The sequence below is a fragment of the Pan paniscus genome, chromosome 19 (genome assembly GCF_029289425.2).
Source record: "Pan paniscus chromosome 19, NHGRI_mPanPan1-v2.0_pri, whole genome shotgun sequence".
Lineage (NCBI taxonomy): Eukaryota > Metazoa > Chordata > Mammalia > Primates > Hominidae > Pan > Pan paniscus.
The window spans coordinates 73,286,693-73,312,325 of record NC_073268.2 but is presented as its reverse complement, the minus strand read 5'-3'; the positions used below and the strand labels follow the sequence as shown (position 1 = coordinate 73,312,325).

Genomic DNA, 25,633 nt, shown 5'->3' with positions numbered 1-25,633 from the left:
CTGGAGTGCAGTGGTGTGATCATAGCTCACTGCAGCCTCGATCTCTGGGGCTCAAGCGATCCTCCCGACTCAACCACCATGCCCAGCTAATTTTTTTTTTTTTTTTTGGAGAGACAGGGGTCTTGCTATGTTGCCCAGGCTGGTCTTGAAGTCCTGGGCTCAAGTGATCCACTCACCTCAGCCTCCCAAAGCACTGGAATTACAGGCATGAGCCACCGTGCCCAGCTGAAATTTTAGGTATAAGGTGGCCACAGCAGGCTTCCTCGAGAAGGCGACTTTTGAGTAAAGGCCTGAAGGAAGTGAAGGAGTACTCACCTGAGGGAAAAGCATTCTGGGCAGAGGGAAGGGCACGTGCAAAAGTGCTGGGGCAGGAGTACACCTGTGTGCTTAAGGAACAGCAAAGGGCCAGTGTGGTTGAAGGGGATTGAAGGAGAGGGAGAGACTAGTCAGGAGGCGGGGATGGAAACATGGGAGACTGCAGTGAGAAGAGCCTCCTTGAAACAGCTGGGAGGCTTGTGCGGCCCCAGCAGAGGCTGAGACTTTGCAGTGCTCACTTCCAGGGGAGTGTGGCCATGTGTGCAAGTGTGTACCCCTGGGGAGGCCCAGAATGTGCCCTGACCGAGTGGAGAGGCACAGCTGTGTCTGCTTGGAGAGAGCTGAGAGCAGGGCTTGCCTGGGCTCCTGACCAGCTCCCTGAGGCACGGTGTGAGCCTGCCTCCTATGCCCACGCTGTCCTGTGAGGGGCCGATGGGGCAGAGCAGTGAGGAGCCTGGCCCAGGGCAGGAGACTGAGCAGCTTACCTGTGCTGGCAGCAGGTCCTGAACTTACTGGCCCAGGGAGAAATTAACCCTGCAGCTCTTGGGGCACTCCAGAAATGAGGAGAAACTCAGGAAAAGAGAGGAACTTCTTACAATTCATGATATGGGATGTGGGAGGCATTTTCATTTAAATGTTAAACCCAAATGTCCTTCAGCAGGTGGCTGGATTAACAAAGTGTGGTACAACCATTCAGTGGAACTCAGCAGTAAAAAGGAAAGAACTATTGATACGCAAAGCAAATGAATAAGTCTCAAAAAGTGATGCCGGGTGAAAGAAGCCAAGTAGAATCATACGCCTGATTCCATTTATTTAAAATTCCAGAAAATGCAAACGAATCTCCAGTGATGTAAAGCAGATTGTTGGTTGTCTGGGGGGATGGGAGGGAGGGGCAGAAAGGACTACCTAGAAAAAAGTAAACTTGGGGGGTGATGGATATGTTCATTATCTTGATTGTGGTGATGAGTTCACGGATGTGTACATAGGTCAAAACTTATAAAGTTGTATGGCCGGGCGTGGTGTCTCACACCCGTAATTCCAGCATTTTGGGAGGCCAAGGCGGGTGGATAACTTGAGGTCAGGAGTTCAAGACCAGCCTAGCCAACATGGTGAAACCCCATCTCTACTAAAAATACAAAACATTAGCCGGGCATGGTGGCGGGCACCTGTAATCCCAGCTACTCTGGAGGCTGAGGCAGCAGAATCACTTGAACCTGGGAGGCAGAAGTCACAGTGAGCCGAGATTGCGCCACTGCACTCCACCCTAGGTGACACAGTGAGACTCTGTCTCAAAAAAAAAAAAAAAAAAACTTTTAAAGTTGCATACTTTAAAGACGTACAGTTTATTTTATTCTAATTATACATCAATAAAGTTAAAAAATGTAAATGGCCTATACACTTCAAATACAAGTTAGAGGCGGTCAGAATGGGGAAAGTAAAAGACGTGACTTTATTTTGTGTTCCAAGATATTATTTATATTACATATATTAAAAATATGATTATGTATTCTACATTTTATGTATATATATGATTACATACTAAAATGTATATTTATACGTGTATTTATATTAAATATATTTGATTTTCTCATTTATATTTTCATATGATTTCATAGATTTATAAATGTCTTATGTTGTGTGTTACATATAATTGCTTGTATGCATTTTTAGATTATGAAAATACTGGAGGGCTGTGTTTATATAGAGAATCCCAGATGTCAGCTGGGGTCTCCTGGCCCCATAAGGTGGGTAGCATTGATTAGACCGCCCATTTCTATTTCCACAGTCCAAAACTATCTCCAAAATTTCTCCAAATTCCAGAGAGCTGAGTTTCTAGACTTCCAGCCTCCCCCAAATTCTGCTCAGCCCTGGGTCTCCTGGCTGTGGCTTTATCTCCACTCTGGTTAAGCATTCATAAATGAGACATCCCTTCCTTTCCCTCCTCGTTTCCTGGCCCGACCCCACCTCACCCCCAGCCCCATCTCCAAGCACCTCAAATACAAGGCTGCTACCCGAAACCGAATCGGCACCACAGGGCAAACACCTTAAAAGGGCGCGTGGTATTCCTCAGGCCGCCCTGGCCGGGACTTCCTCCCCTGCGGCCACGCCACCCCAGCCTTCCCTCCCTCCCCATCTCCCCTTCCAGTCCCCTCTCTCCTCTTTGTTCCTCCCTGTGGGATCAGGTTCTTCTCTGCCCCCAAATTCTTCCCTTTTCAGAGCAGCGCAATTCTGCTGGCCCAGAACCTCCTCCCAAACTCTCAGATGCTCGGCAGAACAGAAGGCCCACAGAGAGATAGCTGCAACTGCCAAGAGCTATTTTTTTCTGCCTCCCGCATCTGTAGGTTTGTGACTCTACGCGCCTTCGTAGCCACGTGCATCTGCACGCACGCTTACACGGGGAAGAAATACCCCAAGATGCTAACCCGAAAAGCAGAACCTGGGAATTGGCAGGCTACCCCTCTTGGGTTCCCTCCTCCCCTCCCCACGCCCACGTTCCGGGGCCCTCAGGACTCCTGCCTCGCCCCCTCACTCTCTGAAGTGTCTTTCCTTCCTGTCCCAAACTGTTGCTCTGCCTTCCCACTCTGCCTCAAAGGCCTGCCTTTCCTGAGCGAGTAGCAAGCCAGCCAGTACAAAGGCTGAATAAACAGTCAGTGGAAATTAACTTGAACGTTCAGGGAGAAGAACAAAGACTTTCGATGTGAGCTGGGGAAGGAATCATAATTGCCAGAGAGAGAGGGGCGGCCCAGACGCCCGGTTGCAAGAGACACAAGAAGCTGCGTTGTTGACAGTGGCGGAGACAGACAGGCACGATGCTGATTTGATAAGTGGAAGGGCGAGAATTCTAATGTAATGATGCTGATGGAGAGGGAAATGAGGACTCAGAGCGGAGAGGCAGGTGAGGGGTCCCTAAGGCAGCCAGCTGAGGTCTTTGTGCCTGAACAGGGGATCCCAGCTTCGCACCCTGAGAGCAGGGCCTGGGCAGCAGGTGTTCTGATGGCAGCTGCACCCTGGGGCCATAATTACAGCCAAGGAGCATCCCATGGCAGTTCCAGGGGAAAGTGGAGGGAGGACTGGCAACTGGGTCTCCAGCGTGGGGGAGATGACGGACCCCTATGGACTTAGAGAGATGGGGTAGCCGCGACTCTGGAAGAACGCATAGAAGCAGACAAAGCTGGCCTGCTTGAGATTTCTACAGAGAAGCATTCAGCAGATCTTGTTGTCTTCAGGCCGCAGCTAAGGGACATAAATAATAAAATATAGATTGAGTGCAACCCGGATGCCAGGGCTTCATGTTTAAGTCCTACAATCACCTTTTGAGGCGGCACTATTATTGACCCTAGTTTATAGAGGAGCAAACTGAGGCCCAGAGAAGTGGAGTAACTTCTCGAAGATCACACAGCTCTTAACTGGCACAGCCAACCCAGAACTGTCCAGGCATGTACATTTGCCTTTGCAGGTTGGGAGGTTTCAGCCTTAGTGACACATTGATGTGGTCAGAGATCTAAGGTTCAAGGGTCTAAAGCCTGGCAGGATCCGGCTTTTTCTTCATATCACTCACAAGTATCCTGACAGGCCTAGTCTGCATCCACCAGAGGCTAAGATGGCACCACCTGTCCAAAACCTTCCACGAGTCACGAGGTGCAAAGGAGGTTCCCTGCCACTGGTGTGAGCTGCTCACTGGGTATTCTGCACTCATTTTCTTATCTAACCTCATCAGACCTTACCTGACCCCAAAGTGGGGTGCTTAGAAGGAATATAAGGAAGGCCCTTTCAAAGGGGCCTGAGATGCTGGAACACACAAGACAAGGATGCAGTCATGGAATTCCCTTTGGGCATCTCACCCTCTGTTAAATGCACCTCTATCTATAGTATTTGCTTGGGGGAAATGGACTTACTTGTTTATTCATTTGACAAAATATTTTTGAGAGCAGATGATGTTCTGGGTCCTGTTTTATATGCTGGGGTTACATAATAAAAAACTACGCCCTGCTCTGGAGGGGCCCACAGTACCAGCAGCTGAATCACAGCAGGCCATGGGAACTGAGGGGCCGCCATTCCACACCTGGTGGGAGGCCAGGGTGAGGGTTCAGAAATTCTTCCTGGAAGAGGGAGCCTCAGAGTGCAGTGTTAGGGGAAAGGCAAGGGGTGGAGGTGGGGAGAGAACGCAGACTTTCTGCAGTTTAGAAGACTGGAAGTCGGGGGTTGGTGAGCCAGGAGGCTCTGGTGGCCATGGGGTTCTGGGAGCCTTTCTGGATGGTATTGGAAGCCTCTGTTGGGGGCACTAAGAATGGCTGGTGACTCTGATCCAGCTGGAAATGGGGATAAAAGAAAGATTCCAGTCCAGGCCCAGTGGCTCACACCTGTAATCGCAGCACTTTGGGAGGCCAAGGTGGGGGGATCACTTGAGGTTAGTAGTTTAAGACCAGCCTGGCCAACATGGTGAAACCCCATCTCTACTAAAAATACAAAAATTAGCCGGACATGGTGGCACACACCTGTAATCCAAGCTACTTGGGAGGCTGAGGCAGGAGAATTGCTTGAAACCGGGAGGCGAAGGTTGCAGTGAGCTGAGATCACACCACTGCACTCCAGCCTGGGCAACAGAGCGAGACTCTGTCAAAAAAAAAAAAAAAAAAAGAAGAAAGAAAAAAGAAAAAGAAAGGAAAGAAACAGAAAAAGAGAGAGGGAAGGAGGGAGGAAGGAAGGGGAAGCGGAAGCAGAAGGGAAGGGAGGGAAGGAAGGAAAGGAAAAAAGAAAGAAAAGAAACAAAGATTCCAGAGTGTTTCTCTCCCTGCAAGAAATGGAGGAGACTTCCCAGGACCCTTGCTGGGTATCCTGGGGCTGGTCTGCCAGGATCTAAAACATGGGAACCAGCATCTTCTGGAGGGAAGCCACACCAGGCCACCTCCATACCTCCCAGTAATTGACAGGAGGGACGCTCAGGGTCTCCGTTGCTCTCTGAGTCACACCATGTTCTATATGTGCGTGGCCTGAGGACACGCTATAAATATTCATGGCTGGAAAAACAAGGTGAGAGTACAGTCGTGCTCCAGAAGAAACCACGGAGGGCAACTGGCTTTCATTGGGCAACTTCGCTTCCCGCCTTTAAATGCTAGGTCAAAGCCCGAGGAAGAACTAAACCTTCTAAAACCCAGTTTCCTTAATTTGTTTAACAAAAGACATCTCCATGCTCTGTGGCCTCTTAATTTCCGTAGATGTTAAAGTGCAGAGAATTAAAGAATCAATGGACAATTAAGGAGGCACTGGCAGATTCTGGCCAAGAGCATATTATTTATTTATTCAGCCAGCCATGCTCATTTTTAAAGCGCTAACTTTCCATTTTGTTTCTGACATCAAAAATAAATCAAACTGAACTGTACACGTCATAGCTGAAAAAAATTATTTGCATGATACATTGCCCCTTTGAGGCCTCAGTAGCCATCTGCAAAAGGAATTTTTGTCAGTGTCAAAACAACAACAACAAAAAGATACGCATTCATTCCGGCACCAGCTTTTTCTTAGGATACAGACAGGATTGAAAAAAACAGAAATAAGATTTTAATTCACTAGTGATTTTTCCATGCAGTCTCAAGCTTCTTTTTGATTTCTGAGCATCCATTTTCCTGGGTCATCTAGAGAGGGTTGCAAGATTTTAGTCCATTAACACAGTGGTAGTTTGGTGAAATCTCAACAGGCAGAGACAAGCAGCCAGAGTGGGGACACAGGTTGGCTGAGGGCTCCCTGCGGCACTCAGCCAGCCCCTGTGTTTCTGCTCCTGGTCCAAGACCTTGCCCCTAAGTTGCGGGTCCCCTAGTAGCCCCCCCCCTTTCCCTCTATCCAGCTGACAGCATTGGATATGTCTTACCTAAAAAGGAAAATACAAAATTGCCATCCGATATCTTGTTCCTTAAAGGTTCCCTGATTGGGACAAGCGCTGTGGAATTGTTCTTGCACTGTGACCTTCACTCAGCAGCCCTTCCTCAGCCCACCCACCCTCACCCCCTCCAGCACACCCACCCTCACCCCCTCCAGCACGCCCACCCTCACCCCCTCCAGCCCACCCACCCTCACCCGCTCCAGCACACCCACCCTCATCCCCTCCAGCACACCCACCCTCACCCGCTCCAGCACACCCACCCTCATCCCCTCCAGCACACCCACCCTCACCCCCTCCAGCCGGCCCACCCTCACCCCCTCCAGCACACCCACCCTCACCCCCTCCAGCACACCCACCCTCACCCCCTCCAGCACGCCCACCCTCAACCCCTCCAGCCGGCCCATCCTCACCCCCTCCAGCACACCCACCCTCACCCCCTCCAGCACACCCACCCTCACCCCCTCCAGCACGCCCACCCTCAACCCCTCCAGCCGGCCCATCCTCACCCCCTCCAGCACACCCACCCTCACCCCCTCCAGCACACCCACCCTCACCCCCTCCAGCACGCCCACCCTCACCCCCTCCAGCCGGCCCACCCTCACCCCCTCCAGCACACCCACCCTCACCCCCTCCAACACACCCACCCTCACCCCCTCCAGCACGCCCACCCTCAACCCCTCCAGCCGGCCCATCCTCACCCCCTCCAGCACACCCACCCTCACCCCCTCCAGCACACCCACCCTCACCCCCTCCAGCACACCCACCCTCACCCCCTCCAGCCGGCCCACCCTCACCCCCTCCAGCACACCCACCCTCACCCCCTCCAACACACCCACCCTCACACCCTCCAGCACGCCCACCCTCAACTCCTCCAGCCGGCCCATCCTCACCCCCTCCAGCACACCTACCCTCATCCCCTGCAGCCGGCCCACCCTCTATTTCACCGCTTCCTGCTCACTTCTTCCCAAGTTACCCAGAGGCTGATTCTAGGACCGTGATTTTCAAACTTAAGTGTGCATCAGGACAGTGTGTTAAAAGAGTTTGGATTCAGGAGGTCTGGGGGAGGACCTGAGAATGTGCGTTTCTATTAAGTTCTAATAATAAGATCGCTTGGAGGACGGCTGTTCTAACTACTGGGGGCGGGGTGGGGATGGGGGGAGGTGGAAGGCGGGGAGGACACTTCCAGTAGCTTGTGCTGTGGCACCATCTAGTGGTCTAAGACATAGTGGCAGCAATCTGTGCTGTGTGCATTGAGTAACCCTGAAAACTAGCCCTCTCCAAGCGCCTTCACCTTTATCATCTCTATTTTTTTTAAGTAAGTGTTTTATTGAAGATAAACGATCACTTTTCATACTCTGAACAACCACAAGAGAATGGGATCTTTACAGACTGTGTCCTGCCCAAAGTCCCACAGCGACAGAACTGAGACTGGAAGACAGCTGTTTTAAGGCGAGAAACTTTCAACTGTGCAAATAGACTTTGGTATTTGTCCTCGGGATACTTCCAGCCTAAGGCAAGACATTGGAAGACAGCGACACAGCCACCCAGATTACACAATAATTAAACCCTAACTTAACCAAAAACTTAGTCCCGAACACTTCCTAGCAGCCAAGTCAACGTAGGAAACAAGGATTCCGTCAATTCACAACCTAAAGCAAGGGAGCATGCCTGTTTATGAGTAAAATCAAATGGTCCCTAGTTATAGGAGCAGTGGGCATGAGTTTAGCCTGGGAGGCTTATTGAAAATGTAGAGTCCAGGTCCCAGCACTTTGCTTTTTTTAACAAGCACTCCAGGTAAACTGAGGCTAATGGCCTGAGCTCCCTCATTTGAGAAACACTGTCTGAAAGGGTGTGACCTCCTATAATGATGTTCCTCCACCCCATGCTGTCCAACAGGACTAAGAGCCACACATGTGATCTTAGCATGTCCACTAGCCACCCTTTAAAAAAACAAGTGTAACCGGTGAAACTCCGTCTCTACTAAAAATACAAAAAAAAAAAAAAAAAATTAGCCGGGTGTGGTGGCGGGCACTTGTAGTCCCAGCTACTCAGGATGCTGAGGCAGGAGAATGGCGTGAACCCGGGAGGTAGAGCTTGCAGTGAGCTGAGATCGCACCACTGCACTCCAGCCTGGGTGACAGAGTGAGACTCTGTCTCAAAAAAAGAAAAAAAAAGTGTAACTGTGTTTTATTTAACCCGCAATGTCCAAAATAATATTTCAATGTGTAATTATTATTTTTCTTATAAGGTGTATATTTTATATTTATAACACTTCTCAATTCAGACAAGTCACGGTTCAAATGCTCAATAGCCCCAGATGGCCAATGGCTACCCTATAGGATAGTGGAATGCAGTCCATTAAAACTTTGTGTGACGATGGAAATCACCTGCATTCAGGCATCATTTATTGAGTAATTTCTACATGCCAGGCCTTGTGGTAAGAGCTTTACATGTTCTAGGCCATTTCAGCCTCACATCAACCCTATGTTAGTAGTCTCAAGATACAGAGGGTGTTGTGAATCTCCGACTCCCACTACCATGTTCATATATTCAGATGGCCGTATTCAAAATGACCCGGAGAACACAGAAGAAAGACTCTGTCAAGAGTCTGAGCTAGGCGGCAGCAGATATTGAGGGCTCTGGCAGGGGACACAGGAGGTTGAGACTGAAATCCAATCAACAGTGATGATAGGAAGAGATGTAAACACTGAACCGGAGGGCCGGGTGGGAGTTGTACTGGAACCGTGTGTCTGGTTGGATAGGGCTCATTGGTGGCAAGCAACAGAAATGGATTAGGGATTTATTGGAAGGCTACTGAGGAAACTCACAGAATGGCTGCTGGAAGAGTTCAACCACTGCCCTCAGAGCAGCACTTGGCAGCATGAGTTGACAGCCATCTCTCTAGAGCAAGGATTTTTTTTTTTTTTTTTTGAGGTGGAGTTTCACTCTTTCACCCAGGCTGGAGTGAAGTGGTGTGATCTCAGCTCACCGCAACCTCCACCCTCCGAGTTCAAGCTATTCTCCTGCCTCAGCCTCTCAAGTAGCTGGGATTATCAGTACCTGCCACCATGCCTGGCTAATTTTTGTACTTTTAGTAGAGACGGGGTTTTACCATGTTGGCCAGGGTGGTCTTGAACTCCTGACCTCAGGTGATCTGCCCACCTAAGCCTCCCAAAGTGCTGGGATTACAGGCTTGAGCCACTGTGCCCAGCTGGGAACAGGGATTCTTGATTCCAGCAGCAAATCAGAATCACCTGGTGAGCTTTAACAATCCAAATACATAGATGGGCGAGGTGGCTCCTGCTTATAATCCCAGCACTTTAGGGGGTTGAGGCAGGAGGATTGCTTGAGTCCAGGAGTCCTAGACCAGTCTGGGCAACATGGTGAAACCCCATCTCTACAATAAATACGAAAATTAGCCAGGCATGGTGACACGAGCCTGTAGTTTCAGCTACTTGGGAGACTGAGGTAGGAGGATCCCTTGGGCCCAGGAGGCAGAGGTTGCAGTGAGCCAAAATTGTGCTACTGCACTCCAGCCTGGGCAACAGAGAGAGATCCTGTCTCAAAAAAACAAACAAACAAAAATCCCAAGACACAAATAATTACTGGAGCTAAACATGTTCCTACTCTGTGGTGTGTGACCCTCACAGGTGTGTGCCCAAGAGAAATGAATACATGCATCCACTAAAAATACAAAAATGAAGGATAGGAGCTTTATGCATTACAGCCTAAAACCAGAAACCTCAATGAACATCAAAGAATGGGTAAATAAATTATAGTATATTCATACAGTGGGATGCACACAAGAGAGCTGAGGTACGTGCCATCTCAGGCAAAACGGTGAGTGCAAACACTAAGATGCAAGAGTGCAGACTGCATCATCCCATTAATACGAAGTTCCAGAGTAGGAAAATTAATATTTTATTTATTTATTTATTTATTTTTGAGACGGAGTCTCGCTCTGTCATCCAGGCTGGAGTGCGGTGGCGGTGGCGCGATCTCCGCTCACTGCAAGCTCCGCCTCCTGGGTTCATGCCATTCTCCTGCCTCAGCCTCCCGAGTAGCTGGGACTACAGGCGCCCACCACCACGCCCGGCTAATTTTTTGTATTTTTAGTAGAGACGGGGTTTCACCGTGTTAGCCAGGATGGTCTCGATCTCCTGACCTCGTGATCCACCCTCCTCGGCCTCCCAAAGTGCTGGGATTACAGGCGTGAGCCACCGCGCCCGGCGGAAAATTAATCTTACAGTGGTAAAATTACAGTTCCCTAGGGGACAAGGTATTGATTAAACAAGGGCATGAGGTCAACTCCTGGGATCCTAGAAATGTTCCTTTAACTTCCTCTGGTGATGGTTACCCAGATGCACAAGTTTGTGAAAATGCATCATGATCTACACTCAAGATGTGTGCACTTGGTGTGCTTTGGTGTACACGTTACACTCCAAAGGTAATACTTTTTCTAAATCTCTCCCAGTGCCCAGGGTGTAGCCCAGACCAATTAAATCCGTGTCTTTGAAAACAGGTCTCTGGCATCAAGTCATTTAAACTTTTTTTGTTGTTATTGTTGTTTGTTTTTTTAGCCATAACTTAAGCATGTCCTGCGAAGGCATCAGTAGTTTTCAGAATGATTCCAATATGCAGCCAGGGTTGAGCATCCATGCCCTGGGCTCATCAAGTGTTCAAACTTTGATGAATGTATGAATAGCCTGGGAGTCACAAAAATGAGGATTCAGGAGGGTGGAGCCTGAGATTCTGCTCCCAGGAGCTGCCAGCGCTGCAGGTTCCTGGACCACACTGCTGTCTAAAGAGGGTCTTCCCAGTCTATCCTGAGAAGACTGCCCACCCTCTGGGGGTGGAGGGTTCTGTGCCTGATCACTCTACCAGGAACAAGGCAGGTACCAGGAAGGAGGTCTACAAGGCACAGAGCTGCCTACTATCATCACAAGGAAGCTGAGATTCTGCAATTTTCAAAATCTAAAGAACTCATGGTTGGCCCGGCGCTGTGGCTCACGCCTCTAATCCCAGCACTTTGGGAGGCAGAGGTGGGTGGACTGCTTGAGCTCAGGAGTTCGAGACCAGCCTGGGCAACATAGTGAAACCCCATCTCTACTAAAAATACAAAAATTAGCTGGGTATGGTGGTGCACACCTGTAATCCCAGCTACTCACAAGGCTGAGGCAGGAGAATTGCGTGAACCCGGGAGGTGGAGGTTGCAGTGAGCCGGGATGGTGCCACTGCACTCCAGCCTGGGCGACAGAGCGAGACTCTGTCTCAAAAAAAAAACAGACCAAAAAAACTCATGGTTGGAAAAGAGGCAAATAAATATCAAAGCTGCATTTAAGTTTGATTAAATGGAGGGTGGTGGGGGTTAGGAATTGCACACGAGTGTTTCCAGCAGGGGCCAGCAAACTTTCTGTGAAAGACTAGATATTTTTGGCTTTGCAGGGCATCCAGTCTATTGTAGGTACTCACCTCTGTGGCTGTAGCACAAACACAGCCACAGGCAATACATAAACAAATGGTCATGCCTGTTCCAATAAAACTTTATTGACAAACCCCGGCCTAGTGTGTGACCCTGTTTATGTTATGCTATCATCTATGTGTGCTAGGTGTGCAGGGATTGAACCTCTGGTAAGAAACACAAGAAACTAGATATAGTGTCCTCCAGAGAGAAAATGTGGGTGTCTGGGGGAAACAGGAGGATTTCCTTTTTTCTGGTTATCCTTAAGTATCTTTGGAATCATGTATTATGTGTTTATTACCTATTAAAAGATGAAAAAGACAGGACTTCTATAAGTGATGTTTTCACAGACAGCTTCCTGTGATCATGTCATCCTCTCACTTTATTTTTATTTTTTAGAGACAGGGTCTCACTTTATTGTCCAGGCTGGAGTGCAGTGGTGCAATCATGGCTCAACTATAGCCTCCACCTCTTGCCTCAGTCTCCCAAGTAGCTGGGACTACAGGCATGCACCACCACACCTGGCTAATTTTTGTATTTTTAGTAGAGATGGGGTTTCACTATGTTGCCCAGGCTGGTCTCCAACTCCTGGGCTCAAGTGATCCTTCCACCCCGACCTCCCAAAGTGCTGGGATTGTAAGTGTGAGCCATCGTGCCCAGCCCCTGCTCTTTTACCATCTCCTTTTCCAAGTGTCCATGAGCCAGATCACAGGACCAGCCCCAATCTCAGCAGGAAGTGCCTCCCATCATGGCAATGACCCTGGCCATGCAGCTTCTCCCTCACCTGCCATGCCACTCTGTTCGGCCTCCTCTTCCTTCAAAGCCTGGACGAGGCCAGCTCTGGAGAGGAGCCCTCCCACCTGTCGCCTCATTCATCCTTCTTGTCAACATGTCCCTTTGGTGCTCGGGCCATCATAAAGAGAAGCAGAGGCATCACATGCAAGCAAAGACAGAGTCTGGAGTGCAGAAGACCCGGTTCAAGTCTGGCTCTGCTGATTTGAAGCCTCAGTTTCCTTCCTACCTCACCAGCAATTGCCAGGATCCCATTACAAAGTGGGAGAAGGCACCCACTCAGGAAAGCACCATCTGCACCGAGATCATCAAACCCCACTCCCAAAACAGAGACGCTCCCTAAAGGCTCAATGTTTGTTTCATCTTTGAAGCCCCCAGCAGGATGCTTGGCATACAGCAGGTGCTCAATGGAGAGAAAGAAATCAGTGGGAGCAGTCAGAGCTCCTGCCTGTCACCAAGCCAGGGAGGCTGGTGAAAGACAAGAAATCCATCCCAGCTCCAGGTAGGAGGTATCCGCCTTCCTTGCCCAGAGCATCAGGGCTTCTCAAATACTGTCTGTCCCCACCAGATGTCAGTTGGGCCTATTTCTAACAAGAAACAGCCAAGATCTCTCTTAGATGATTTGCTTTGTAAAAATACAAGTCAGCCTCATTAAGAGGAATCTTCAGGAAGGCTCCTATTCACAGATCAGTCAAAAGTCAAACCTGGCAAGGATGTCAGCACTCACCTAATTCACCCCCACTGTTTACAGATGGGGTTATGAGAAGAGAGGGCGAGGAGCTTGTCCCCAGTCAGGCATAAGAACATGGTACCCTGGCAGCTTTTATGGCCAGAGCTCTGAGCCCTTGGAGGAAAGGTGTGGGACCCTAGAATGACAGGCCATGGGGAACACACAAGCCCCGAACCTCAGAGGCTCATGTGAGATGTTTCACAAACCACACACCCATTGAGAGCTGGCTGCAGCCCTGTTCCATGTTATCTTCACACTGGGACCCAGGTGGGTGGATGGGTATCTACCTGGCATGTAGCCAATGCTGGTGCAGAGGGAGAAGACAAGCGAACCACATACTGGCTCAAGGCATCTGCCTTGGTGACTTGTGCCACCTTTACCCATCTTCCACTGACCAGGATGAGTCCATGCCTGAGTCCAACAAAACACAGTAGGATGTACGATCCTACCGTGAGGAAGACAGAATTTTTGGCAAGACATCCAGTCTACCAGAGATGCCCAGCCAAACTACAAAAAAAAATGTTGATGTACAAGGTCTCATACATGCTCTGACAACAATTTCAGGGCTGGGTGCAGTGTCTTGTGTCTGTAATCCCAGCACTTTGGGGGCTGAGGTAGCGGAGATCGCTTGAGGCCAGGAGATCAAGACCAGCCTGGGCAACATGGCAAGACCTCATCTCTACAAAAACAATGAAAAAACAAATTAGTTCGGTGTGGTGGCATGCGCCTGTGCTCCCAGCTGCTCAGGAGGCTGAGGAGGGAGGATTGCTTGAGTCAGGGAGTTCGAGGCTGCAATGAGCTGACTGCACTACTGCACTCCAGTCTGGGCAGCAGATCGAGACCCTGAATTTAAAAAAAAAAAAAAACCAGGGAAGGAGAGGGCGAGAAAGGAAAACAATAAATTCAAATATTTTACACACCCAACTTCATAGATTATATAAAACTTTATACCAACTCAATAGCGTGCATTATTTTCAAATACCAATAGAATATTTAGTATGGCCCCCTTCCCTGCAAAATGATTCTAAAGTTCATCTGGAAAAATAAATGTGCAAAAGGACATACAACTTTTTGAATAAGGAAGAACATAAATAAGGCTGTCAGTATCAGTGTGATAGTGATCAATGGAATAGTCCAGGCCTACACTGTCCAACGTGGTAGCCACAAGCCACACGTGGCTATCAAGCCCTTGAAATATGGCCGGCCTGAACAGAGATATGCTGAAGTGTAAAATGCACACTGGACTTAGTAGGAAAAATACTGTAAAACAACTCATTAATATGTTTCATATCCATTACATGCTGAAATGATATGACTTAAAGTATTATGAAAATTAATTTCATCTGTTTCTTTGCACTTTTTAATTGTGGCTCCTAGAAAGTTTTAAATTACAGATGTGGCTCACATATTTCTATTGGACACTGCTGGTCTAGGAACAGACCCAGATTTTCCATCCATATCCTTTATGATATTTCCCAATGGAAACTTAGAGATTTGTTTTGGGTTTTTTCTTTGTTTTTTTGAGACAGTCTGGCTCTGGTCACCCAGGCTGGAGTCCAGTGGTGTGATCTCAGCTCACTGCAACCTCCGCCTTCTAGGTTCCAGCGACTCTCCTGTCTCAGCTTCCCAAGTAGCTGGGATTACAGGTGCGTGCCACCATGTCATTTTTCTTGTAGAGATGGGGTTTTTGCTATGTTGGCCTGGCTGGTCTCGAACTCCTGGCCTCAAGTGATCCACCCAACTCAGCCTCCTGAAATGCGGGGATTACAGGCGCGATCCACCGTGCCTGGCCAGTTTTCCTTGTTTTACGTTATCACAGATTCAAAACGTCCACTCTTTGGCCCTAGCTGCTGCAAGTGTCTCTTGGCTTTATGTTACTTAAGATTTAAATTTTCCATAAAAGCAAAATCATTGATCTCTCTTGTCATGGTATCTTTCCCACTCTAAGTTCCAAAGCTTTTCCATGGACTGATCATTTAATCACTGTGGCATTTATTTGGGGATGTGGACTGGGGCAAGATGAATCCACGCTGCTTTAGGGGTGGTGGTGAAGAGCACCTGGCCTGGGGTAGCAGCCTGGTTTTTAGTTTCAGCTCTGCTCTATCTACGAACCACTTTCCAAAATCAACATCTTCTACCTCTTGGGTCTGCTCATCTACGGACTCCCTGCCTCCCTGGGTTGTGTCAAGGACTCAGTGTTACCTGTAAAAGAGACAGCACCTGACACAGTAAGCACTCCCTAACTCTAGCTACAACTCTCATTTTATCTTAGAACTGACATTAGTTATCGTCTGACAGATGTTGATGTCTACAAGTGGCATACCTGAAGTTGTACAAGGTATAGCAGTAACCCTAAAACCCAGCCGCCATGGTGATGCCCCAGAGACCAGAGGGGCAGTACTGACACCAATGCCTACAGTGAGAACAGGGTGGAAGCTCTAGCCTCCTGCATCCAGCATTCCACCCCTCTCCCCTACACCCTGGGTAGATTACCAGATCTCTTGCCAGCACTGGCTTCTCCCGTGAGTTTCCAATTCACACCAAGACATCCCCTGGATGCCCCACAGGTAATTAAAAGAGGGCGTCTCAAATGCACTTGCCCAGGCAGCTGACTTGCGGAGGGATGGGGCGAGGACCTTCATAAATCTGCTCCTCCTTAAGAACAATGAGATTTCTGGCAAAATGGTTAAAAGTCAAGTTTTTCAGAACTCTGGAAATTAATCAAAGGCCCATAACAATCTGAGAAGCATTTATTCGAGGAGTACAAGTCCTTCACCAGCCTCCAACTTGCTCTTCCTCCAGCATTCCAAACCGAGTTTAATGGAGGCACCCTTGCAGGGTAGGACTCTAAGGCGTGGGAGTCCCGGGTAGCAGCCCATCCCGCTCATCAAAGCCCAGGAGGCTTTATCTGAGGATCCTGACTTCATCACATCTTGTCTGTCCCAGGCTCCATCCCAGGGGAATCCCTTTTTTCTCATGTCTACACCTCCACCTCACCCACCCTTCTCCCTGCACCAGAAGCATGTTTTAATGTTTGAAACCCCTCAATGTTTCCCTGGAGATAAAAGCTAAATCTGCACACCAGGCTCTGTGAGCATTCCCTAAGTTAGTCGGAAGGCTTCCGTAGACCTTTTCATGCTCCAGCAACGCTGGATTATAGAGGAAAAACTTAGACCTGGGTGTATGGTGACTTGGCCAAAGTCACACCCAATTCCTGCCAGGACTTAAAGCCAATAGTGGCTAAGGAACTGCAGGGGAGCTCCCTGGGACCAAGCACTGTAGAAGCAGAGGGCATTTCCATGATTAAATTGCCTTATGAGGTTATCTCATCTTACAGATGAGGGAAACAGAGGCTGTTAACCACACAGGCGAGAACCTGGATGGAGGGGAAGATGGGCACCTGACAATGGCCACAGCTCAGGCTTGGCCAGGACAGAGAGACGGAAAGAACAAGCCAGCTGGGTTGGAACTGGGAGGAGCTCCCAGGAGTGGGTGTGCGGTGGGAGGATATCTCCAATCAGAATGACCCTCAGGCTACGTCAGCTCTCTAAAAACTAGAGCTCAAGCTCAACAGCCCTGCAGCCAGAGGCCTCAAACGTAGGGGGCAGGGGCAGGGCACTGGGGTAGGCCTGGGCTGCAGTGGCCAGCCTTCTTTAAGAGCAGGGGCTATTAAATTGAGGCAGTATCTCATCCCATAACTTACATGTATTTTTTACATCATTCTTATCACTACAGTAAATTAAATAACTTCACGAATCTATTAAGAATGACAACCAAAGAAGGCACAACCCGTTTTGGAAGCCAGTGCTTTAAACTGAGTCTGGCCAGTTAACATGCAGTGAAGAAGTCGGAGGACGCTTGGCTGCCACCTGGTGGGACAAGGAGAAAGAGGAAAAGGCCAGATAGAAATTTCTGGCCAAATTGTCTTCAAAAAACCATGGGTCTCCTGCAGCGGCAGTTGTGTGGGGCCTGTGATCCAGTTCGCCACATTCACCGCCCCCCTCTTCACTCTCCGCCCCCCCCCAATTCTTCACCACTGGAAAAAAATGGACTCAAAGCTGCAGTTCATACAATTGAAGATTTATGTAAGTTACTTAAGTTACTTATTTTTAAACTGCACAATGCTGAAGCCAGTCTAAAAAATAATCAAACACACCACTGCAAGTTAATTCAATGAGTTACTTTTTTTTTTTTTTTAAACAGATTTGTACAGCAAAAAGTTCCCAGATCACAGTCTCTACCATACAGTCACCTGTCCAGTGTGCAGGAAGCCACAGGGGCCCTGGCCAGAGGGGCCAAGAGCAGAAGCTGCACTGCAGAGCTTACTTCTACCTACAGGTGACATGTGGCTGGAAAAATCTTGAGTTCCCTTTGTTCTCCAGTGTATCTTGTACAAAATATTACATTTGTTTAAACACATATTTACAGAGTTTGCACAAATAGAAAATGGTTACAAATTACAACCAGGCTTGGCAGGATACCAGTTCCCCTCCCCACTGACCAAGGTCAGATGTGATGACCATTTCATATTTACAGTTGCAATTTAAAAAGTCTGTGTTTAGAGACCTAAATGAAGTTTATAAAAACTGGTTAAATATCATCAATTCATTTATGTAAGCTGTACAAGTAGTGGATACCAATTAGTCAGTTCATGTCTTGCTCCCTGAAGAAAGATTTTGAAGTAAAAGAAACCCTCTCAAGCAAGCAACATACATCCCTGGCCTGTCTGCCAGTTTGTTTGGTTTTTGCCGGGGAAGGAGATAGAAGGAAGAAGAGGGGAATGGAACAGGGGGAATAGGACAATCTGGTTGAAACTGTTTCTATTCCTTTTTTTTTTTTTTTTTTAAACAGCTGAGAACCAGGATAAGCCAGCTGGCTTGTTAAACACTATCCTTTGGCTTTGAGAAGAGAACCCATAGTTCCATCCTTTTTTCTCAGAGACGAAATGTCTTCTCAATAGGACTACAGTATGGAGAAAGAAAGGACTTTCTGGAGAGGACAATGTTTGTTATTCCGATGTTCATCTTTGACTTGAGTGCCAAGCCCAATTTCAACAGTGCAAAAAAAGACTCTCAGGAAGCAGCATGGGGGTCAAAGGCTTGTGTAGTAGCTGTCTACCCACTGGGCAAGGCCTCGCTCCACCAGGGACCGGTTTATCAACACCACCTAGAAAAGAAAGTTCCCTTAAAGCTTTGTCCATGGCATCCTGGGGCCATCTCCCTAGCCGACATGAGTTCTCCCCTCCCCGGTTGCCACTGCAGGCAACAGATGTATGAGAGTAACAGTGTAGGCCAGACGCAGTGGCTCATGCCTGTAATCCTAGCATTTTGGGAGGCTGAGGCAGGTGGATCACCTGAGGTCAGGAGTTCGAGACCAGCCTGGCCAACATGGTGAAACTCCGTCTCTATTAAACATACAAAAATTAGCCAGGTGTGGTGGCAGGCACCTGTAATCCCAGTTACTGAGGCTGAAGCAGAATCGCTTGAACCCCGGAGGCGGAGGTTACAGTGAGCCAAGATCACGCCACTGCACTCCAGCCTGGATAACAAGAGCAAGACTATCTCAAAAAAAAAAAAAAAAAAAAAAAAAAAGTAACAGGGTGGGGGACATGGCTTATGCTCTAGCCAACAGGAACATTTATTTAAGTGTTCTGTTGGCTGCTGTGGCATAAGGATAGGGTTTTTTTGTTTTTGTTTTTTGAGACAGAGTCTTGCTCTGTCACCCAGGCTGGAGTGCAGTGGCACAATGTTGGTTCACTGCAACCTCCGTCTCCCAGGTTCAAGTGATTCTCCTGCCTCAGCCTCCCAAGCAGCTGGGATCACAGGTGTGCATCACCACACCCAGCAGATTTTTGCATTTTTAGTAGAGATGGGGGTTTCGCCATGTTGGCCAGGCTGGTCTCAAACTCCTGACCTCAAGTGATCTGCCCGTCTCGGCCTCCCAAAGTGCTGGGATTACAGGAGTGAGCCACTGTACCTGGCCAGGACAGGCTTTTTAATATGCTGAAGAAATCTAAGCTTTCATACCATAAGATAGAGGACAGAAAAACTCAACAGACAGAAGGTCCCAGAAAGTCTCACACAGGGTTTCTCCACCTTGGCGCTATTGACATTTGGGGTTGGATAATTATTTGCTGTGGGGGGCTGTCCTGAATACTATGGGATGTTTAGTGGCATCCTTGGCCTCTACCCACTAGAGGACACTGGCATCACCACTGCCAATCAGGACATCCAAAGTGTCCCCTAGGAGGTGCTTGTCTACAGTTATATCCTCTGATTAACACAAATCCCAGGACCAGCTCCTAATCAATCCATTACTTCGGGCCAGCAACACAGAAGGAAAAGAAGGCAGAACTTACTTCATCTCCAACCACACTCCACAGCTGAATCAGAGGAAGACCAGTTGGACTGTAACTTGTCACCTGAAGAAGGGGGGTGGAAAGAATAATATGGTTAGGTTTTGTGTCCCCACTCAAATATCATCTTGAATTGTAATCTCCATAATCCCCATGTGTCGAGGGAGAGACCTGGTGGGAGGTGATTGGATCATGAGGCGGTGTGCCCATGCTGTTCTCGTCATAGTGACTTCTCATGAGATCTGATGGTTTTATAAGTATCTGACAGTTCCTCCTTCACATACTGCCTCTTGCCTGCCCATCATGTAAGACGTGCCTCTTCCCTTTCTGCCATGATTGTAAGTTTCCTGAGGTCTCCCCAGGCCCGCAGAATTGTGAGTCAATTACACCTCTTTCCTTTATAGATTATTCAGTCCCAGGTATTTCTTTACAGCAATGTGAGAACAGACTAATATCAAGTATTAGCTACTTCATGCACCTTTCCTTAAATACTGCTGGTCAATCCAGGGCCAAGCCACAGGAAAGAAGGCATTGAAAGGTCAGTTCCCAAGAACCCAGCCAGCCTGCCTCCCCCACCCCTGCCAACCACACACCTGAGCAAGCAGTGCTGTATTCCCTGTCATCTCGCTCATGGCGGCATCTGCTTCCGGTGAAAACTGGTCATCGTCTTCAGGAGGAAAAGGAAAAGCGGCATTTAGGCTCTCACTGAGGCAAGGCACCCTTGTCATGTACACAAGTTTCAGGTGCATTCCAAGTAGAATGCTTCAGATGCTGTGGGACTTGAGAACTGCACTGAGGAGATCCACCCAGGTCAGAGACGGAGCCTAGGCCTCCATATGACTCCCAGTGGATAAACTAAGAGCCGCTACTGCATGTTGCCCACTGGAGCACAGACAACAGATGGACAGAAACTTCACCACTAACACCACCACCAATACCACCAGCAGCAGCACCACCACCACCCCCACCAACTCGGGTGCTGGCAGTGCAGAGCATATGTGTTCTTCCACCAAATTAGTAACACCAAGTGCTATCCCCACTTTACAGGAGAGAACACTGAGGCAAAGGTGGATTCCTGAAGGTCAACCAGCTCCCAAGTGGTGAAGGTGGGAATCAAACCCAGGCAGTTGGCCACACAGCCCAATAAGGCCAGCCACTCAGAGTGGGCAAGGCGCTGCGGCAGCATTCAGCTTTGCTGGATTACAAAAGTTACATAGAACACCATACCCAAGGCAAGCAGTGGCAAGGATGGGAGAGACAGGGGTTTACCAAGGAAGATCCGGGAAAATCTTACGAAGGAGAAAGTTTCAGCTGGGTCTGGACAGATCGCTTAGATGGACAGAAGCAGAGAGGAAGGAGGGGCAACAGCAATGAAAGAAGCAAAACAAAGATCTTGCCCCAGTGCTCCCTCTAAGCCGACTCCAGCTAGACTGTAGTATTTCTAATGCATGCAAATTGCTTAAGACAAGCAAGAAGAAGATCAGAAGGGGCAAACCTGGGGAGGGAGTGGGATGGGATGAACTATCACCTACAAATATAAAATTCCTAGCCATAAACAGCTGCCATTTCGCCACCCTCTACACACCAGATCTTAGGTTTATGTAATTCTCACAGCCAGCATCAAAGACAGGTACCATTCCCATGTTCTGGGGTGAAAATTGAGGCTAAGTCATTTACCCAAGATTTTGCCAGTCCTCTTCCCTCTGACAATGCTTTCATAGTCTAAGACACCAGATAGGGTGTCCCCACTGTGCCCTATGGAGGTATGGCCTGGCTGAGCAGTATCAGTGACCAGCACGCCCTCAACCACCGGGGCTAAGACTCTGGGTCTGGACTATAATCTGGAAAGTGCCTTTGTTGGAAGCCCCTTGATGCCTGAGGTCTGAGTACAGTCTAGAGCAGTGGATCTCAAAGGATCAGCAGCACTGGTCTCACCTGGGAACTTGATAGCAATGTAAGTTCCTGGGCCTAAGCCCAGACCTATTCAGTCAGAAACTCTTGAGTGGTAGCAACTTATGTTAGCATAAATCCTCCAGGTGAGAACGGAGGCTCTGAGAAAGACCTACTCTCAACAACTGTCCCCAACAATCCCCCAAGCCAAAGGCCTCAGCTGTTACCTGACAGGGGCATCACACTGTCCAGAAGGACTTCTGCTCCCTGAAACGGCAGGGTGACAAAGTCAGACCTGGGAAGGCAAGAAAGGAACAAGTTTAATGTGGACATGAAGGCTGACTCCACTCCAAGCCAGTATTCATCTTTGTACAGTGACGCCCATAACCTGGGATGCAGCAAAGCAGAGGGTTCGTACTTTGCAGCAGGCCACGGCTCACGGCACACCCAAACACAGCCAGCCGACCCTGCTGCAAGCCTGACCTCAGAGGGACTTCCTATGACCAATTCCTAAAAAGGAGCCTGCTTCACTTTTTTCCTTTTTTGTTGATGTTGTAGAGATGAGGTCTCGCTATACTGCCCGGTCTGGTCTTGAACTCCTGCACTCAAGTGACCCTCCCAAAGCGCTGGGATTTGCAGCAGGCCACCACACCTGGCCCAGCTTCACTTTTGAAGGATGATGCTGGGGATTCTTCCACAATACAGGCCTTCTAGCTCAGTTTGGCTAAGCGAGTAATCGAGTTTGTTTCTATCAGACTCTGCTAAAACACAGTAGGCAGCAGGAGGGAAGAATTAACCCTCACCCAAGCCCTGGCACAACTGAGCCAGCCACGCAGAGATCACGCATCCCAGAACAAGCAGGGCGTAGGCCTGTCTGAGGCATCTCCGCTCACCTGATTTGCCGGAGCACGTCTACTTTCACCCTCTTATATCCGCCGTAGTCCACGTATCGAATCTCCACTTCGTTGGTCTCCTCGTAGGAGGCAACCACTTGGGCTCGCCACCAGGCCCCGTCCGCACCAGGGGCAGCACAGATGACCGTTACTGCAGGGTAGGGAGCAGAGTGCGTGGAACGCCTGGGCCAGGGCAGGGCACCAAGGGCCACCTGGCCACTACCCACCTCCCTGCGTTACCTCTCAGAGGCCTGCAACCTCCACAGTGCAGGGGACAGGAACAGCAACCGGCCCCAAGCAAAGCCTCCCCCAAGCCCAAGACCAGCCGAGGGAAAAACCTGGATGTGAGAAGTTCAGCCTAGCAAGTGTGCCGCCCCCGAGGCCATCCAGACTGAGAAGCATTCAGTCTAGATCCATTACTCCAAAACTTCTGGGACCCAAGAGGGACACAGATGAATAGGAATAAACCAAGTAAATATGGCACTCGGGGAATGGGGGCCAGGGCCAGCCTTACATTTAAAAGAAAGTCCCTGAAGAAATCAAGTGCAGCAGATCTCAGCATCCTCATACCTAGGGTGTGCTCCAGCCCACAACTCAGCTGGAGAGCTTGACCAGAAGGGGCCTCCTGGGCCTAAACCCCCTTCTTCTAGCCTTTGCCTCTGGAAGGTGCTGACAGCACCTGGGCAGCCACCCAGGATCTAGGGGTCACTAACCCACTGTGGGTCAGAGGCAGACGAGACCAGGAGGTAAACGTTCCCAGCAGCACCCCAACAGCTGCCCACACTGGCCAGGATGAGGACCTGTGACATGAGGCTGACTGTGCTGGGTCCTGACCCTTGGAGAGAACCCCTGGCAGTTACCCCTCAGGCTCCAGTTCAGTCTTTACTGCTGGGTTAAGGCAACTTTAGAGAAGCCAATGAAAACTAAGTCCTTATCCTTCCAAAAGGAAAAAATACACACAAAAGGCTACAGAGATCACTTCAGAAGGTTTTCTACTGCACTGAGTGACCCTGCCATCCCCTGGTGAGGAATGGGTGATGTTCTGACATTCCATCCTCTGTGATAAGGACAACAAAGATAATAATGACAAAGGCTGGGCTCAGACCCCAGATCCTGCTCACTTGGGCAAGTCACTTGAGGCCCAGTTTTCTCATCTGTTAAATGGAGATGACCCAACACGCTGCACAGGCTTGTTGGACTTGGGGATTTTTTTGTGGTAACCATTATATGCATAAGTGCTTTATATGTAATACATACAGTATTCAACACTAATTCCTGGAACAAGTGGGTATCACCCTCTTTAACAGATAATAAATAGGTGGCAGATACTATGACACTGGCTTTGAGGGAAAAAAAAAGAAAAAATAAAAAAAAAAATTAGTGGCAGAGCTGGGATCTGAATCCCTGTGTCAAAACTCTACTCCAACACCCAACACTCTGCCAGCCAGTGGAAACCCCAGCTCTGCCTTGCCAGGAAACCCACCCCAGCTCCACAACAATGGCAAGAATTGAAGGATGCTGCTTCCATGAAGGATCGCAGAACAGCCTCCTCCTGATCAGGATCCAGGGCAGAACAGGCAACCGCAGGGGTCCCCCTTCCCGACCCCTCAGGGCACTGCTTACTTTCCACTGGGGTGGGCAAGGTGGGGATTCCAGGCTGAGAGTAACAGAGGTACATCTGCTGGTCGAGGCTGCGCAGCGCGTGGAAGGTAGGGTGTGTGTGCTGCTGCACGAACAGGTGCCCGGCATTGACCTGGTTGACCACAATGACCTCCACGGTGATGCCATCAGGCAGCATGAGCTGTAGAGGGGAAGGGGGAGCGGTCACTGAAACAATCCTTCTTATCTCATCTTTGAATAAGTCCCGAGACCCAAGGGCAAGTCTCTGGGCTGGCATATCTTTGAAAAGGGCAACTCAAGACAACATGGCACCCAGAAGGCAGAGGTTGAAGGACTACTTTAACAACAGAAAGTGTTCGACACACCTGTGGCTGTTGTCCTGCAATACCACGAGCAGCCATTAGGGGCAGTCTCACCTCAGGGCCAGGCAGGGAGGGTCCCACAGACACTGGGCAACCAAGAAGCAACTGCAGAGGTAGTGCTGGGCCTTGCACAGGCCTGGGCAGGGTCCACCTACCAGCAGTGCCCTCCCTCCCACTTCTGTTGATGAATCTATAAGACCCAGGGAGGGCAACACAGGAATGAGGTGGCCGCTGAGAACAAGACTCCTGAAAATAAGCAGTAGGCAGGCCCCCAGGCCCTTCAGCCAACTCCTGTGGACTGGCAGACAACCCCAGGAGCCTATGGTCTGACAGCATCTACGCTGCCCTCCCAAGAGCAAGCAGTGGCCTCAGGTCAGGTCCATGGTCAAGGTCTAGCAGAGTCTGCTTCCTATTTGCTCTCCCTCCTACTGCTTACCCTCCTGAGGTCAGGAGTTCAAGACCAGCCTGGCAAACATGGTGAAATCCCATCTCTACTAAAAACATAAAAATTAGCTGGGCATGGTGGAGCACACCTGTAATCCCAGCTACTCAGGAGGCTGGGGCAGGATAATCGTTTGAACCTGGTGGGCAGAGGTTGCAGTGAGCCAAGATCATGCCACTACACTCCAGACTGGGCAACAGAGTGAGACTCTGTCTCAAAAAAAAAAAAAAAAGAGAGAGAGTGAGTCTACGACCGAGCCTCCTGGGAAAAAACTCTTGATTCAGGAGTAAAGCATAAAGTGGTATTCAGCCTACTCTCACATATCCACAGGAAAAAGATATCCCAATCCTTTCCCTCCAGCCCAAGGGCCTTTGCAAAGGGGAAGACACAAAACTGAAATGCCTACCATCCATAAAAAAAAAAACAAAAAACAAAAAAAAAAACACGAAGGAGGACAATTTCCTTGGAGCTATAGTCAGCCCATCTGTCCATCTGTGTAAAATGTAGTCAACAGTCGTTGGCCCACAGAATTCTGCAATTCTACTCCCAGTGAGATAAGACCCAACCAGGGCCAGAGGCACACGGCAGGATATGGGCGACGGCCCTGAGATACCCTGCAGTCAGCAGCACACAGGGGCCCTGGAGATAGCAGCTCTTCCCTCTGCCAAACTCCTGGGGCAACCTCCAAAGAGTCACTGGACTTCCGGGCCTGGTGGGGAGTATTCATTCTTCTTTGTAATTTAGGCACCTCCTGGGGAGGGGGAAGGGGAAGGAGATCCTTCACCAGGGCCACTGCTAAGGCCTGACTCAACCAGAAGAAAGAACAACCGCCATCCAAACCCATGATTCTAGTCCCACCCAGGTCTCAGGTGTTGAATGGAGACCCTGGACACAC

General features: G+C 49.2%; 1 protein-coding gene and 1 long non-coding RNA gene across 9 annotated transcripts in view; both read right to left on the bottom strand.

Moving 5' to 3' along the window:
• Positions 1 to 4,279: 4,279 nt before the first annotated feature.
• On the bottom strand, positions 4,280 to 7,241 carry LOC117976709 (uncharacterized). Its single transcript, XR_004667450.3, has 3 exons — positions 7,102 to 7,241; positions 6,182 to 6,250; positions 4,280 to 5,948 (listed from the first exon to the last, which is right to left on the bottom strand). It is a non-coding gene; the product is annotated as an uncharacterized LOC117976709 (long non-coding RNA).
• Positions 7,242 to 17,235: 9,994 nt separating this feature from the next.
• AKAP1 (A-kinase anchoring protein 1) overlaps positions 17,236 to 25,633 on the bottom strand; it is a 36,269-nt gene continuing 27,871 nt past the window's right edge. For all 8 annotated transcript variants that reach the window (XM_055102157.2, XM_034942529.3, XM_034942531.3 and 5 more), the window contains 6 exons: positions 23,938 to 24,115; positions 22,315 to 22,465; positions 21,649 to 21,716; positions 20,125 to 20,198; positions 19,535 to 19,597; positions 17,236 to 18,342 (listed from right to left, as the gene is read on the bottom strand). In XM_055102157.2, the coding sequence (XP_054958132.2) occupies positions 18,268 to 18,342; positions 19,535 to 19,597; positions 20,125 to 20,198; positions 21,649 to 21,716; positions 22,315 to 22,465; positions 23,938 to 24,115 (609 nt within the window). In that variant the 3' untranslated portion in view covers positions 17,236 to 18,267. The remainder of the gene's footprint in view (positions 18,343 to 19,534; positions 19,598 to 20,124; positions 20,199 to 21,648; positions 21,717 to 22,314; positions 22,466 to 23,937; positions 24,116 to 25,633) is intronic.